This window comes from Hyaena hyaena, unplaced genomic scaffold (assembly GCF_003009895.1).
Source record: "Hyaena hyaena isolate Hyena2069 unplaced genomic scaffold, ASM300989v1 scaffold_58, whole genome shotgun sequence".
NCBI classification, from domain to species: domain Eukaryota; kingdom Metazoa; phylum Chordata; class Mammalia; order Carnivora; family Hyaenidae; genus Hyaena; species Hyaena hyaena.
The window spans coordinates 3,543,223-3,558,987 of NW_024080689.1; the positions used below are offsets into that span (position 1 = coordinate 3,543,223).

Sequence of the window (15,765 nt, forward strand, 5' to 3'; positions counted from 1 at the left end):
CTGGGCCCCCAGGGTGTGGGAGAAAGGAGGGGCGGGAGTTAATCCTGCGGCTCAGGACCTGGGCGGGGAGGGGAACCCGCGGCGACCCCCGCTCTGTGGTGTTTCTCACACACTGACTCCCCGAAGCAGTTCTAACTCCAGACGCGGAGCGCCTTCCGCCGGCGCCGTGGCTTAGCTGGTTAAAGCGCCTGTCTAGTAAACAGGAGATCCTGGGTTCGAATCCCAGCGGTGCCTGGGGGCCGCAAGAGGCGGTATATTATTGCTCCGAGGGCAACGCGTCTCCAACCCCCTCCGAGGATCTTTCCGTCGCGCCTTTCATGAGATTCTTATTCTTACCAAGCCGTTCCCACCTTGAGCTTACGCTCCAGCGCACTTTTAGTGTGAACTGGGGGGCTGACTCCCAGTTCGCTTTCAGGACCCGGGAGTGACGCGGGCATCCTGCGCGTTCAAGGGCACGGCACCCTGGGCTTGGGTTCGGGTTCTGGCTCATTTTGCTGGGGCCGCCCTGAGGCTTGCGGCAGAGGGGGACCGCGCGGGAACCGCCGCTTCCGGAAGCTGGACCTCCGGCGGCTGGAAGGGAGGCGCGGCCCGCGCCGCCGCGGGGAGGCGCACGCGCACAGGCGTCTCTAGGCGGAGGGGCGGGACCAGCGGGAGGCGGGCCCGTTGATAGGCAGCTATAGTGGCGCAGGCCCGAAGCCGCACGCGGCTGTGATGGCCGAGTGGTTAAGGCGTTGGACTCGAAATCCAATGGGGTCTCCCCGCGCAGGTTCGAATCCTGCTCACAGCGTGTGTACTTTTGGGAGTGGGTATTCCTGCCTTCGGAGGAGAAAGCCCTTCGTTTTTCTAGCGCCCCCTTCCCGAGGGGGAACGATCCAGCCTTTATTCTCCGGGACGCAGCCACCCGCGACCAGCCCGCGAGCGCCCCCTCGCGGGCCTTACGCTCCGGCGACCGTGTCCCTGAACCGCCGCTCCGAGGTTCCTCCCGTCACCGAGCCCAGCAGGCTGCTCAATGCTGTTCCCCCGGCGTATTGCGCTTCACTTACCCGGCCTCCCGCCCGTCTCCTCCGAGGTTGTTTGCGCCTCTCTCCTCTCAACCCAATCCACGAGGCCCATTATCCTCCCTCGGCCTTTGTGGGTCACCGAGAAGCTAGGGCGTTCTGAAGAGATGACCCCACCCCCGCCTGTGGTCGTCCCTTCCCCGCCGGCGCCCCCCCTCGCCCCGGACAACATAGGCCTCGCTGCACCCCACACACACCCCTTCAGCTACCATACACCCACGCTCCCCCATTCCGTGTCCCCATTCTCCCTGGAACCCCTCTAATCAAGTCCCCTCCCCCACCCCATTCATCCAAGATGCTCTTGGTAAGGTTACCAAGTGACCGTCGCATTGCTAAGCCCATCGATCGCTTCTTGGCAGCCTTGACCCAGAGGCCTACTCTCTCCACTGCCCTCTGGGACACCCCAACTCTTCTGATACTCCTTCTACATCGTTAGCAGCTCAAGCACAGACTCCTTGGCTGGGTGAACACCTTCGAGATTGTCAAATGTCGGAGGGTTCCCACTGGCTCAGTTTTCCAACCTCTTCTCTATCTGTACTCTTTAAATCTCAACGAATAATACGTCAATACATCCAAAATGTTCATCTCCAGCTCCAGATCTCTTCTCCAAATTACAGATGCATATACATTAGTATCTACTTATCATTTCCACTTGGATATCTAATAGGGAATCACAAAAAGATGGCCAAACCCATTCCTGGCCTCCCCCAAATGAACTTCACCTACACACTTTGTAGCTCAGTAAAGGAAAACTTCATTTCTTTAGTTGGTCAGGGTTTTAAAAACCTTAGGGTCACCCCGATTCTTTTTCTCACACACACACTCCACATCAAATCAGTCAGCAATTTCTTATTTAAAACAGGTTTTAAAAAACCGTGACTGCTTGTCAAAACATCACCACCACACCCTGGTCCAAGTTCCCCCACGTGTCTCACTCGGATTGTTACAATAGCCCCTGAATTATTTCCTTGCTTCAGCTCTTGTTCCTTTACAGTCTCCTCTGAACACACTGGGCATAGTGATCCTTTTGAAACATACATCAGATTCTGTCCTTCCTCTCTTTGAAATCTTCCAATGGGGTATCAAGAGGCATTCATGGCTTTTAATGTGTGTAGATACAGAAAGAAATGTACACACATACACAACATATAAACATACATATACCTCCTAGCTCTTTCCACTGAGAGCCTGGGAGGAAAGACACACAGGTAGCAATAAACACACCAGGTGCCGAGATATTGGTTACTAACTACCGCTCTCTGCTAGAAATGAACCAGGGCTCCTAGGAAAAAGGGCTGATTCCAGGTTAGGGAATTATAAGATGATCTTGGAACATCTTGTTGCACAGGAAAGTAAAGAAATGCTCAAAGCATATTGAGCATCTATTAAAAAAAAAAAAAGACACAACAGCTCAGGGTTACAGTTCAAGGAGCTCCCATTGGCTAACTCTGGGACAATCTGAGCATTAAAATATAGGAAGATTGTGATGGACTACGATTCACTGAATCAAGTAAGACTCCAAAAGAAATAAAATGGGAAGGAAGGGGATAGATAGCTCTTTTTTATAGTCAACTGCCAACTAATAAATACAGATGCAGTGCTGGAGTGAGAAATCGCCACTGGCTACTGGAGTGGTGGTTGATGGGTTGTACGTAGCAGAGTCTCAAAGTGTTTTCCCACAAAGTACACGTCAACTACTATTTGGGGAGGGGGGGGTATGATAACTTTACAGTGGACAGATGTGCCCAATGCCATCCAACTGAGCGATCAAAGTCAGTGTCTCGGTATTAACACAAACTGGCATGTGTCTTCTGACGCGATTCGGAAGACTGAGGAAGACACACCGTCGCTTCTGTGATGCTCCCGCCCCCAATACATAATCTGAATAACTTGATTCTAACCATGAGGAGACATCTAACAAACCAAACGGAAGGACAAGCTCCGAAATAATGCTGGACTCTTCCAACACTGTGAAGATTAACAACAGATTCTTCTAGATTCAATGACACGGAAGAGACCTACCAACTAAATGCGACCACGCGATCCTGGACTGGATCTTGGATGAGGACAAAAAAAGCTATAAAGGAAATCACTGAAACACTTGAGGAAATTTGAATATGGACTGGGGGCTAAATAATGGCATCATATTAATTTTTATATCTTGATATTGATAACTGTACTACGATGTTGTGAATGTCCTTGTTCTTGGGAAAGATACAGCCAATAATTGGGGGCAAAGGGGCCTAATGTCTCCAGTGTACTTCCAAAGAAAACAAATATTTTCTTTCTTTTGTTTAAGTTTGTTTAAAGAGAGACAGCACGAGTGGAGGAGGGGCAGAGAGAGTGAATCCCAAGCACAGAGCCTGACTTGGGGCTCGAACCCACAAACGGTGAGATGATGACCTGAGCCGAAACTAAGAGTTGAGCCCTCAACCAGTTGAACCACCCAAACACCCATCAAAAGCAACTATTTTCTATCCATGTTGTATTTGGAGAGAAAGCACAAAGCAAATGGGGCAGATGTAAACAATCAGTGGGCCTTTGCGGAGGCTTGACGTGATATAAAAATTAAAAGTGCCAGAAACAGAACAAAACAAAAATGCAGAACGGAGAAGAAAGCCCTCCAAAGGCTTCTGATCTAACTGAGGACGGGGGAATCCTGGCCGAGTCAAGGCAATGGCCTAGAAGGTCCTAGCTGATCAGGTCCCCCCTCCCCCCGCTTCTCTCTGATCTCAGCTCCTGCGCTACCTTCACTGGCCCCTGGGCTGCCCTCTGCTCCTGGGACAAGCCCGGCTCTCCTGCCTGCTGGCCTCTGCCTGGCGCGTCTGCCTTTCCAGAGGCGTCCCAGTAGCTTTTACGCTCGCCTCCTAAATTTCACCTTCTCAATGAGTCTTTCTCTGAAAGTACAATTTCCACTCTCCACCCGCTTGCTTCACTTTTCTCCACTGCACTTACCGCCATCTGACAAATCGGTTTTATACACTGTTCACTGGCCCGCTTCCCCTGCAAGAACATTTGGTCCCATAAGGTAACAAAGGGATGACCCTGTCTTGTTTGGGACTATTTGGGGTCTTCTATCCTGATTCTTCCCTTGGCCCAGGGGCTTGATCCTCCTACTTCCCAACCCCCACCCCTCCAGGACCCACCCCTCCAGGAACTCCCCTACCCAGGACCCAGGGGGTCCCAGGAAGCCAGCTTCCCCTTTGAAGAACAAAGAGGGAGGAGCTGAGTCTTGGAGCCCAGGCCTGGGGGGGGGGGGGTAGGGGAGGGACATCTCAGCGGGGGAGGGGAAGCCAGGACACTCCACCAGCTGTGCCATCTCAGTTCCCTGCCCCACCCCCCACCTCCCTAGGGGCCCAGCGCGTGTGGCACACGAGCTCCCCTCCCCCAAGCCCAGATGAGGCCCAATGTTGAGACGGAGGCCAGGAAGAGGCTGGAGGCCCAGACACCCAGACACACCATGTACAGGGATGCCACCCAGGCGCTCGCTCACACAGACTCCATCCCTGCCCCACACCATCAGACACTCTGGGCGTCCGCCTGGACAGGAGCAGTGGCCGGAGAAAATCCTGGAGTCATGCCAACCGGCTCCGGTCTGGGGAGCCTGAAGACTCCCAAATTCTGGAGAGAGGCTTTTAAAGAAAAGAATACAAGGGCGCCTGGGTGGCTCAGTCAGTTAAGCGTCCAACTTCCGCTCAGGTTATGATCTCACAGTTTGTGGGTTCGAGCCCCGCGTCGGGCTCTGTGCTGACAGCTCGGAGCCTGGAGCTGCTTCCGATTCTGTGTCTCCCTCGCTCTCTGTCCCCTCCCCTGCTCACGCTGTCTCTGTCTCCGTAATAAGTAAACATTAAGGAAATTTTTAAAAATCTTAACTTCTGCAAATGTCACAGGAGCATATGGCCGGGTGGCTGTATCCCTAGGGCCCTCCCCGGAGCCTGTGGAAGTTCGAGGGGTCCTGAAGCAAACGCTTAATTAGCTTCATGGTGAAACTGGCCTGTGAACTTGAAGCTTTTGATCCCACATCTCAAATGGACACTCAGCCTGCTAAGAAATCCTACTCTGCTGGCCTGCAAGGTTTTGCCTGCTCTCCAAAACGAACGTTTCGCACCCCCTTTCTCAAATCGCCACGCTCTCTCCCTTCCAGCAGGGAGCCTGACTCATGTTTCTTTGAGGAAAGGAGAGAAATGAGGGGAACCCGCGTCATCCTCCCTGCACCCCAACTGACGCAGGCGCTCATTGTTCCCCCATCTCCTTATGGTGAGGAGTCTCCCCTACCACCTGAGGCCGGATTTTTCTACCTGCTGCTGGAGTCTACTGGCCCCCTCCCCCGCCCTCCTCCCTCCCCCCCACCTCCAGGCAGCCTCCAGGATCCCCTGCGCCACGCCCCGTTCCGCCCACCATTCACAGCAGCACGGGATGGAGAGGTCGACAGCCGAGGTCTGCCTGCTTGATTCAGTCCCATCTTTCCATCAATCCATCCGCGTGGGACGTGTACAGCCACCCCCTTCACTCCAGGTCACCTGTGACATCCAAGATGCTAAACTGATGCTTACTTCCCTCTCTTCTCCTTATCTGACCTCCCAGCGGCTTAGCTAGGACGGGGTGGGGCTCCCTTCTTCATAGCCCACACTTCCTGGTGTCCCAAATTCTCTGCCCCAGGGACACTGGCCGTCTTTTGGCAGCTACCAGCCCCCTCGGGACTCTAGGTTTCTTTGCCGATTCTTCCTCCTCAGCCTAGCCTCCGATTGTTGGGTCCCCAGGGCTCCTTGCTCAGCCCTTCTCTCTCCACGCTCTCTCACCGGGTGAGAGCAACCAAACCATCTCTCTCCCAGCGACTCCCCCATAGTTACCTTCCATCTCTGACCCCCAACTTTATATATCCCTGGCCCGCCTGTGATTTCCGCTCAGATGTCTAAGGGGATCTCAACTAACCAGACTTTCCCCACAGCCCCCTGGCCCCGCTGTTTCTCATCTCCAGAAAAGGCACCGCCATCCATCCCGTGACCGAGGCCCAAACCTGAGAAGTGGCCCACTCACTTGCCACCACCTCCTACAGGCTGCCACCACGTCTGGCCTAGGAGGTCGCTCCCGCAACCCAAAGGTCCTCCCTGCTCCGCATTTCAGAGAGCAGCCAAAGCAGTCATTTTAAAGAAGAAGTCAGCGGCCATGGCTTTCCTGATTAAAAGCCTCCCCTCGCATTTAGGATTAAAAGCCAAAGTCATTTCCGAGCTTGCAAAGCCCTGTGTGGTGGGCCATGCCTGCCTCTCCGGTTTTTTCTTTTAAATGTTTGTTTTTGAGAGAGAGCGAGCGCATGAGCAGGAAGAGGGGCAAAGAGAGGAGACACAGAATCCATAGCAGGCTCTAGGCTCAGAGCTGTCAGCACAGAACCCCAGCAAGGCTTGAACTCAGGACCGGCAAGATAATGATCTGAGCCATAGTAAGGCTCTCACCTGACTGAGCCACCCAGGTGCCCCCTCCCCTGCCTCTCCATTTTTACCTCGGAAGCACTCCAAATTCTCTGGCCCGGAACCCTGACCCTCTTTCTCTGGGGCCCACCTGCAAATTCCATTCCTGCCTCAGAGCCTTTGCACTTGCTGTTTCATTTCACCTGTTTCCTGGTTGGCCTTAAATACCACCTCTTCCTCCCAGCGGTTTCTGACCCCCCCAGAGGAAAGCAACACTTCTCTCTCCAGATATTGCCATGTCCGGTTGTCCGTCCCCCCCCCCCCCGCCGTCGACCTCCTAACCATCCGATATTTTATTTTCTGCTTTCTTAGTTATTTTCTGTGCTCCCCTCCCCACAAGATGTAGCTTCAGGAGAGCCCTAACCATACTTGGCAAACACACGACGCACGCCATAAACATCGACCGAGCGAGTAGCAGGGAGGCTGGCGCACCATGTACAGACGCCCAGATTTGTTGTACGTTTCCTTCTGGGAGCCACTGTCGCGCCTGTGAGCAGGGAAGAGAGCATCCCCGGTCCCCGACACAGTCCAGACACAGGACACGCGCAGCTGAAACCGGCTGAGAGAGACAGGAGCCAGAAACCGGAGGCGGAGACACAGGCCCAGGGCGAGCTCCAGGGTGACACCCAGACTCGGCGAACCAGAGACCCGGGCCCGCAGGAGCCCGGCGGGCGGCAGCGCGGCGCGCCGGGGGCCCGGGGTCACCATCCCCGCCCCCGCCCCTCCCTCCTCCTCTCTGCTCACAAGTGGCCGCGGCAGCTGGCGGGGGACACCCGGCCGCCTGCCGGCCCGACGCGTGCGGGATCAAAGCAGCCGGGAAGGGGCGGGCCGGGAGGTGGCGGCGGGGCCCGAGGTGTGAGCGCGCTTCCCAGGGGCTGGCCGGAGCGTGGGAGCACAGAGTGCCGGGGGCGACAGAGACCAGGAGAGACCAGAGACACAGAGAGCGGGGCGCGCTGGGGCCGCGCCGCGGGCCGGAGACGCACAGACAGCTGGAGACCGGCAGGGGGCGCACGGACGGAGCCGAGACGCCCAAGAACGCGAGAGACCCCGAGATCGAGACGGGGGGCCGGCGGGAGCGCAGAAAACCGCGGTAACACGAAGGCCGGCGCCCACGCACTTAGAAAAAGAAAGCGCGGTGCGGGGAGAACAGAAAATCGAGCGAGCGAGCGAGCAGGAGAAATGGCCGGCAGAGCCCGGGACGTAGGGCGCATAGGGCGGGAAGGCCTCGCCCCTCCTCCGCGGAGGGTGGGAGGACCCCCGGGGCAGGGATCCGAGCGGCGCGTCCTTTCTCAGGGTCACGCCTGCGGAGGTGCGGGGCGGGGGGCGGAGGGAGGGGTGTGGAAAGCCGCAGGACCCGCGGGCGGGGAGGACGGCGGTGGGAGGACTTTCGGAATCCGGATCTCCATCCAGAGCCTCAAGCACTTTAGGGTAAAAAAGTTGAGATTTTAATATTGCTAGGAGTGTGAAATAGAGATGTTTCTCAGGCAGATTTCTCCCCTATTTGGGGGCAGGGAGAGAGGGAAAAAAGGAAGATCAGACAGTGCATTGGCCGGGAATCGAACCCGGGCCTCCCGCGTGGCAGGCGAGAATTCTACCACTGAACCACCAATGCAGACGACTGGTGAAGTTTCGCGGCCCCACATTTAAGAGGTTGAGGCCGTCGTGGTCGGGAAGGCGGTGTGGACCAGCGGCTCAGCGAAGGAGCAGCGGGAATAGCTGACGTGGGTGGAGCGCCAGGCCATCCTTCCTCCCGCCCGGATCCGGCCGCCGGGCCATAAAGTCGCCCCATATGGCCAGGGGCGGCCCCACACCCGGGTGCGAACAACCCGGGGCCCCCGAGCCTCGCGTGCAGGTGAGAAAAACTCAGCCCGAGCGCAGGTTCCCAAGGAGGGGGGCGACGGGGGCTGCCGGGAGCCACACATCTGCGCTCCCATTTGGCCCAGGTAGGGGGAGGTGGGATGTGCCGGCGGCCCCGGTCCCAAATGGGAGCGCCCTCCCCAAGGTCTGTGTCTCTCCGGGTTCGGGGTTCGGGAAGGCAAGCTGCGCGGCGGGGTGGGGGGCGGGTGGGAACATAACACAATGTGCGGAAAGGCCCCGAGACCGCTCGGAAGGCCTCAGCCGCCTCTGACTTCTCTTCCAACCGGTCTGCGATCCCGTCTTTCCGTGTCCTTGTCCCGGGCGGTCTGGTTGTCCCGTTCAAACTCTTGATTTTTTTTTTTTCTTCCCAGACACTTTATCCTGAAGCCTCCGAGCGTTCCCGCATCATTCTGCAGAGGGTCATGTTCTTGATTTGAGGTGGGTGTTGATCCCTTTTTGTATCGCTTTCTTGTCTCTTTTAAAAAAACTGCCGGCTGTCTGCTACCCTATCCCCCGGGGTCCCCGGGAGCAAGCATTGCAGAAACTCTCCTTGTGTCCCGAGTCCTTCGCAGACCTGGGCCTGAATCTCCCGTGATTAAGTTTGGAGTCAAATACTTCTAAGCGGATTGGGGTCTCCACCTCCGACTCAAAGCCTTGCTTCCTCTTCCTCAAGGGTCCCCCTCCTCCCCAGTGCTGCCTTCCGTCTGTGTGACCCTTTCCCCAGCGCCTACTTGGCTCCGCCCTTATAATAGCTGCTTGGTAACACATTTTGTTCCACTGGATCCTTTGGGTCTCTAGTACGTATCTCAGTATGGATCCCCCAAGCCTTGAGCGGTGCGCGCAATGTGGGGGGAATCGAGTAAGAGTCGCTTAGATCGAACAGCGCGTCTCTTTCACCTGCAGGCAGAGCCCCAGTTGAATTTGGACAGATCCCCCCCAGCGGGAGGCGAATTTGGGGGTGAAGGTGGATAAGATGCAGTCTGGGGGTTGAGGGACGCGAACTTTTATTTCAGGGTCGGTGGGGGAACAGCGAGCTCCCAAGGAAGCCTCGACTGGCGGTGGAGGAGGGGAACTCTGAACTTCACTCCTGAGTTCTGTCCCCACATCGCGTCGACTCCCTCGCTCCTTAATGACCTGGCCCTTCAGCCGGGTCCCGCCTCATTATACAGCCTTATGGTGCTGCAACCAGCCGAGGCCGCCTGGGCCGCTCGTTTCCCACACTCCTAGATCGGTTTCGCTCTGTCCCCTCCCCCCTTGCGCTCCTCCCCTTTCCGGGAGCCTAGTGCTCCGGGTCTTGCGGAGCGGGATCCGGGTGCTGAAGGGGGCGGGTCCGACTCCAACCCCCACCCCCCCAACTCAGGAGCCTGCGAGATATAAGGTGCAAGGCGGGCTCGGCCTCGGTCCACACCAGGGTCCGGAGGAGCGATGGTCACTCGGGATCGAGCCGAGAATAGGGACGGCCCCAAGGTGAGAGGTGGGAGTGGAGGGAGCAGAGATCCCTGGTCCGGCTGGGGGCCGCGTCCCTGAGACCCGGGGTGAGGGAGGAGGCTGGAGACGCAGGGTTGGAAGGGGGAGAGGTGCGCGGGGGGCCCAAGGCACCAGGAGAGGGGAAGGACGCAACAAAGTATGAAGATGGGAAGGGGGTCAGACCTGGAGCAGCGTGGGCGGCAGAAGTACTGAGCTTCGGTTTGGGTAATGGGATTTGGCACCTTGCAAGGCGTGGGAGGGGGCCGGAATCCCAGTGGAATCAACAAGGGGAGCTCAAACTAAGAAGTGGGTGGAAACAGTGGAGAGGATAGGTACTTGCTCCGCGCGCGCTCTGAGCCAGAGCTGACCCAGTGCAGCCTTCCAGAAAAGGCCGGGATGGTATTGGGTCCAGAGACCTGAGCTCGGGAGGAAGATTTTAGAACCAGTGGAGAAAGGTGACTGCATAGACGGGTTAGCAGAAGAGGAGGCGCGGTCGCCCTGGGTATCTCCCTTTTTACATTCAGGGCCGCCAACTCAAAGGCCGGCACCTTGCGGTCACGTGTCTGGGCGCAAAGAGGGCCCCCCCACCCCAAAGTTCTCCACTGAGACAGAGTCTGCACGAGATGGAGACGTAGAAAAGAGGTGGAGGAAAGACACAGAGAGGGGAGGAGGGAGGACAAGACTGAGAGAGGAGAATGAAGACCCGGGAGAGAGGAGGCGAGCTACAGAAAGTGACCCTGGGGGCTTTGGGGGGCGGGGATCGGAGAGGGTCCAGTGGGCCTGGCTCTAGGCTCTCGTTGGGGGGGGGGCGGATCGGAGAGGGGTCCAGTGGGGCTCTCGTTGGGGTCTTGGGGAAGGGGTGGGGGCGGGACCGTCCCAGCGGCGGGACCCGGACGCCCGCGCGGCCGCGCTGAGTCTCGGTCCGGTCGGCCCGCTCTCCCTTTCTGCCGCGCAGATGCTGAAGCCGCTTGTGGAGAAGCGGCGCCGGGACCGCATCAACCGCAGCCTGGAAGAGCTGAGGCTGCTGCTGCTGGAGCAGACCCGGGACCAGGTCAGTCAGTCCGCCACCCCCAGACCCCCCAGGCCTCCGCTCTTCGCGTCCCAGGGCTTCCTACTGGGGTGGGGACACGTGCTGCGCTGGCGACCCTGGCCCCAAGGCATCCCGACCCGAGCCCCAACCTTGGAGTCCCATCCCAGATCCCCTTTCTCGCTCTCAGAACGCGCTCTTCACGGCCACCCCTCGGGTCTGTAAGTTTAACACCCGGCTCTGTAAATTTCACTCCCAGGGTGGGTCCGTTTTCCACCTCGGGGGTCTGTAAATTCTCCCTCCTCCTCCCCCACACCCGCTCGAAATAGCCCGCGGGGTGGTTAATTTCAGGCCCTGGGATTCGTTGTTTGCATCCACTCCTCCAGCGCGGGGTGGGTTTCACCTCCTCGGGTCGGACGCCTTAGGCTCCAGGTTGCCCACGGCCATTTCTCGTCGTCTCCACTCCGCATGCAGTCGCGCGCTCCGTGAGCAGCGCGCACACGCGATCGGGGGGCACCCCCAGCTCCCGCTTCCCCCCCTCCCTTTTCCCCCTGCCACTTCCCCCTCTCTCCCCACCCCTTTCTGTCTTTGCGCCCTCCCCCTCCCGTCTGTAGAACCTCCGCAACCCGAAGCTGGAGAAAGCAGAGATACTGGAATTCGCCGTGGGCTACTTGAGGGAGCGAAGCCGGGTGGAGCCCCCGGGTACAGCGCGGGGGGGGTGGGGCAGCGGAGGGCGGGCGGGGGGGGCTCTCGGGGGCCCCGGGCCGGGGTCGCTGGGGCGGACCCTGCGATGGACGGTGGGCTTGGGGAGTGGTAGGCTCTGCTCCGAGGCGAGGTTAATAACACCCGCGCGTGTCTGTCTCTGTGTCTCTCTCATTTTCTCTCTGTCCGTCTTTCTGGCTCCCTGTCTCTGTGCGGCTGTCGGGCTTCGGTATCTCTGCGCCCCGCCCCTCCCCTCACCCGGGCCGGGTCCCTGCCCTGCCCGCCCGTCCTCCCGTCGGCCGCACCCGCCGCCGCGGCTGCAGGGGTTCCCCGGTCCCCAGCCCAGGACGCCGAGGCGCTCGCCAGCTGCTATCTGTCCGGCTTCCGCGAGTGCCTGCTCCGCCTGGCGGCCTTCGCGCACGACGCCAGCCCGGCCGCCCGCGCCCAGCTCTTCTCCGCGCTGCACGTCTATCTGCGCCCCAAGCCGCCCCGGCCGGAGCCGGTAGATGCGAGGCCCCACGCGCCGGGCCCACTGCTGGACCCCGCCGCCCCGGCGCCCGGCCCCGCGCTGCACCAGCGCCCCCCAGTGCACCAGCGCCCCCTTAGCCCGCGCTGCGCCTGGTCCCCGTCCCCCTGCTCCCCGCGCGCGCCGGCTCCCCTCACCGGACTGCTGCCGCCGCCGCCGCCGCACAGACAAGACGGGGAGCCCAAGGCCCCGCCGCCCCCGCCGCCCGCCTTCTGGAGACCTTGGCCCTGAGCTTTGGGGGGGGGGCGGGGGTGGGGGCTGGGGGGGAGGTAGAGACTCCAGCCCGAGGGCAGCGGAGGGACCCGGGCGTCGGGGCGAGCGGGTGTTGGGGAGGGCGGCGGGGCGCGCGGGCGCAGCGCGCGGGTGAGATGTGGTCTATATTAGAGTATCTATATAAATATATATTTCCCTGGTTTCTGTCCCTTTTCCCTGCCCCCCTTGCGACTAGGATTGTACTCTCTCTGCCCCCGGCCCAGACCCAGCCCCTACCCCAGTCCCTAGTGCATGGAATAAAGTGGTTTTAAATCCCCGTGTGTCCCCGAGCCAGGGGCCTGCCTTTCTCTCGGCGTCCACGCCCACTTTCCTTCTGTCTCCCTTTCCTTCTGTCTCCCGCCCCCCCTCTCCCCCCAGTCTTGCTCTTCATGGCCTAAGCCCCGGGGCAGACAGGTAAGTAAAGAAGAGAGCAGAGCGGAGACTGAGGTTGGAGCTTGAAACCAGGCGGAAAACACTGAAAATTGGGTAGGGGCAGAAGGGATGGGGGCCTCCAGGAAAAAGCCGGATAGAGGGGCGGGGCGGGGGGGGGGGGGGGGGGGCGCGAGTTGAAATAAAATCGACTCTGGTGGGATTCGAACCCACAACCTTTGAATCGCTTTTTCGTCACTAGAAGTCCAATGCGCTATCCATTGCGCCACAGAGCCACCTGGCGGGCGGCGACGTCTAACGGCTTACGGGTACTAGCGCGGGAAGGGGGCGGGGAGGGAGAGGGGTGTGAGGGCATCGGGCGGGGCATGCCAGGAGCGCGTGGGTGCCACCCCGCAGGCCTGCCTGGGACAGGTAGCGGCCAGGTGCGAGAGCGGACGCGCGCGGGTGGGAGAACGCGAGCGAGCGAGCACCGAGCTGCGGCTGCCCGCTTGGGGGCTGCCCCCAGCCCAGGCGCACCCCACTCCCAGATGCGGCCCCTCCCGGGAAAATAAACTTGTGTCGTTGTGAACAGCGGTGTGTCTCTCTTTCCTCTGGTCGGTCCGTTTCCCGGTCCGCGATCCCCGAGGAGGGGGGGCCGGTTGGGCGACCGCTCCGAGCCCCGCTCTCCCCTCCAGTCTCTTAGGAGGACCACGGGGAGGAGTAGCTTCCACGCAGGTAGCGTGGCCGAGCGGTCTAAGGCGCTGGATTTAGGCTCCAGTCTCTTCGGAGGCGTGGGTTCGAATCCCACCGCTGCCAAGGTGGAGTTTTTCTGGTGGCCTGTGTACCGTCATATATAACTCTTAACACCCCCCCTCCCCCGTGGGATCTGCCCCTCGTTTTTATGAGGACTCCTTGCAGCCAAGTCATCACCGCCTTCCACTCGCTGGTGTTCGGGCAGCCTCGGTGCTGTCGGCCGAGACCCGATGGGGCCTGCGGAAGCGACCTGCGATTCTTCGTAGCTGGTCTGCGCCTTGACTGCCCTTAAATACATTATTTCTCAAAACGAGCCCAACTTGCTCTGCATTTAAGCGACGGTTGTACGTTCTGACGGTGCGCTGGAGGCTCCCGCTACCCGGTCAGTTTTTTAAAAACTTAAAGGACAGCATCCTCGCTGGCTTCTCAGACCCTCCCAGGTGAGGAATGACGCCCGTGCCCCAAGCTCATAAATATAACAGCACTTGGGGGGGGGGGGGGGGAGGGCCGCACAAAACATAAGGTTCCACCGAGATTTGAACTCGGATCGCTGGATTCAGAGTCCAGAGTGCTAACCATTACACCATGGAACCCACTCGTGACGGGCTTCTTTTGCAAGAGTACATAATGCTGATATTCTTGTTCTGCGTGTCTCCCATTCACGGAAGACAAAAACAAATAGCAATACCTGCCGGAGGCGGTGGACACCCGCCCCGGAGCATCCAAACTATGAATCGAGATGTACTGTGAAGGGTCAAATACACACCATGCTTAGAAGACATAGTACGTACTGAAAAGTGCATTATTAAAATTTCATTAATAATTTTAAAATATCGAGTACGCGTTAAAATGATAAGTTTCCACTGAGTTAAATAAAATGTGTTCTTAAAATTAATTTCGCCCGCTTCCTTTTACTTTCTAATGTGGCTTACTGGAAAACTTAAATTCACATAAAACATGTCTGCTTTCCCTCCACGGTCTATCGTTCGTTCTACTTTCTGAGAAGTAAAATCCCGAAGGGGTTACTATCATTTCCTTTTTAAAGTGATGTCACAATATTCTCGTTATCCTTTTTTACCTTTGTCTTGTTTTAAAGGAATACAGACACTAGTCGTAATCAAAAAGAGGTATAGTTTTGTAGAGGGGGGGGGGGGAAAACGAGACGCCCGAACAGGGACTTGAACCCTGGACCCTCAGATTAAAAGTCTGATGCTCTACCGACTGAGCTATCCGGGCTCTTCCCAACTGCTTGCTCTGCTGCCTATAAGAGCTGTGCATCTACGGAAGTCCAGGCTCACAGGAGCGGTGGGTAATTGCACGCATGTGCGCAGCAGCTCCGGCGCCCCCCCGGAGGGAGCGGAAGGGCCCCGCGGCTGCGGCCTGCGCTTTCCCGTCCTTCCCCGGACGCAGCACCGGCCGGGCTCCGGCTGCTGGGGCGGGTGCGCCGCGGAGGCGGGGCCGCTGCAGTACCGGGTCTGGCCGCGCGGGGCCGCTGCCGGCTGCGGGCCTCCCTGGCGGATCGCGCTCCCAGCAAGCCGGGTGACCCAGATGCCGGGCGCTGCCCCGCCGCCCCGACTGCTCCGGGCGGGCCCGGAGCGGAACGGATGCCACACTGGGCCTCCCGACGCCGTGAGCCGGGTGTCCACTTTGGCTCCCTGACCCGCCCCATTCCAAGGGAGGGGCCGAGGTCGCACGTGCGGCGGCCCGGGGACACAGGGGGCCGGGCGTAGGGACAGCGGGGCGCTGGGAAGCTGTGCTCAGCTGACCCCCGTGCGGTGTGCACCCGGGGCGATTCACCTGCGTGGGGTGGCAGTCAGGTGTGATTGATGCCGAGTGTGGCTCACTTGTGCACAGTGATTCACGTGGATGATTCACAAGTGGGCAATGCGGCTGCCCTGGGCCCAGTCCCAGCTGAGAAAGGAGGAGAAGGTCTCAGGCAAGTTGGGGAGTGGGCGGGCCGGGGCCCCGGAATATTAGTCGGCGGGGCAGTGTCCCAATCACACAGGTGTCACCAGCTCCTCGGCTCCCTTTCGTCGTCTGGTCCCTCCCTCCCCAGTGGGACTCTGGCTCTCGATACCCATCTGGGTGAGCCCGGTACTGCCATCCAGAGAGACCGGCTGTGCCAGAGGCCAGCAAACAACTATTAGGGGGAGCGAGCGCCGTGTCCGGGAGCTCCGGAGGAGCAGAGCGAGCCCGAGTCCATCCCACGGGGAGAGACCCGGGCTCTTCCTTCGAGGCCCACCGGCCCCTGCCTCCGGCCCCCGCCCGCGCGGCTCCGCGGCGCCACAG

General features: G+C 59.3%; 1 protein-coding gene and 7 non-coding genes across 10 annotated transcripts; 4 read left to right on the forward strand and 4 right to left on the reverse strand.

Moving 5' to 3' along the window:
- Positions 1-160: 160 nt before the first annotated feature.
- TRNAT-AGU lies at positions 161-234 on the forward strand. The gene has a single exon. It is a non-coding gene; the product is annotated as a tRNA-Thr (tRNA).
- Positions 235-705: 471 nt separating this feature from the next.
- TRNAS-CGA lies at positions 706-787 on the forward strand. The gene has a single exon. It is a non-coding gene; the product is annotated as a tRNA-Ser (tRNA).
- A 7,277-nt stretch (positions 788-8,064) lies between these two features.
- On the reverse strand, positions 8,065-8,135 carry TRNAG-GCC. Its single transcript has one exon. It is a non-coding gene; the product is annotated as a tRNA-Gly (tRNA).
- Positions 8,136-8,155: 20 nt separating this feature from the next.
- On the forward strand, positions 8,156-12,631 carry HES7 (hes family bHLH transcription factor 7). 3 transcript variants are annotated; one of them, XM_039231586.1, is made up of 6 exons: positions 8,156-8,375; positions 8,752-8,818; positions 9,741-9,847; positions 10,803-10,898; positions 11,489-11,576; positions 11,900-12,631. In XM_039231586.1, the coding sequence occupies exons 3-6, from the start codon at positions 9,806-9,808 to the stop codon at positions 12,331-12,333; spliced, it is 660 nt and encodes a 219-aa protein (XP_039087517.1). In that variant the 5' UTR covers positions 8,156-8,375; positions 8,752-8,818; positions 9,741-9,805; the 3' UTR covers positions 12,334-12,631. The 3 variants fall into 3 exon arrangements, with proteins under 3 accessions (XP_039087517.1, XP_039087520.1, XP_039087518.1); XM_039231589.1 differs by lacking the exon at positions 9,741-9,847; XM_039231587.1 differs by lacking the exons at positions 8,156-8,375; positions 8,752-8,818 and having other exon boundaries at positions 9,667-9,847.
- A 301-nt stretch (positions 12,632-12,932) lies between these two features.
- TRNAR-UCU lies at positions 12,933-13,019 on the reverse strand. The gene is given in 2 exon segments: positions 12,933-12,968; positions 12,983-13,019. It is a non-coding gene; the product is annotated as a tRNA-Arg (tRNA).
- Positions 13,020-13,457: 438 nt separating this feature from the next.
- TRNAL-UAG lies at positions 13,458-13,539 on the forward strand. Its single transcript has one exon. It is a non-coding gene; the product is annotated as a tRNA-Leu (tRNA).
- A 458-nt stretch (positions 13,540-13,997) lies between these two features.
- Positions 13,998-14,069, reverse strand: TRNAQ-CUG. Its single transcript has one exon. It is a non-coding gene; the product is annotated as a tRNA-Gln (tRNA).
- A 570-nt stretch (positions 14,070-14,639) lies between these two features.
- TRNAK-UUU lies at positions 14,640-14,712 on the reverse strand. Its single transcript has one exon. It is a non-coding gene; the product is annotated as a tRNA-Lys (tRNA).
- Between the last annotated feature and the right edge of the window lie 1,053 nt (positions 14,713-15,765).

Excerpts from the sequence above, each read along its gene's own strand:
- HES7 (XM_039231586.1), top strand. The coding sequence starts at position 9,806 with ATGGTCACTCGGGATCGAGCCGAGAATAGGGACGGCCCCAAG. Across the intron at positions 9,848-10,802 it reads AGAATAGGGACGGCCCCAAG|ATGCTGAAGCCGCTTGTGGA; the intron begins GTGAGAGGTGGG and ends TCTGCCGCGCAG. Across the intron at positions 11,577-11,899 it reads AAGCCGGGTGGAGCCCCCGG|GGGTTCCCCGGTCCCCAGCC; the intron begins GTACAGCGCGGG and ends CCGCGGCTGCAG.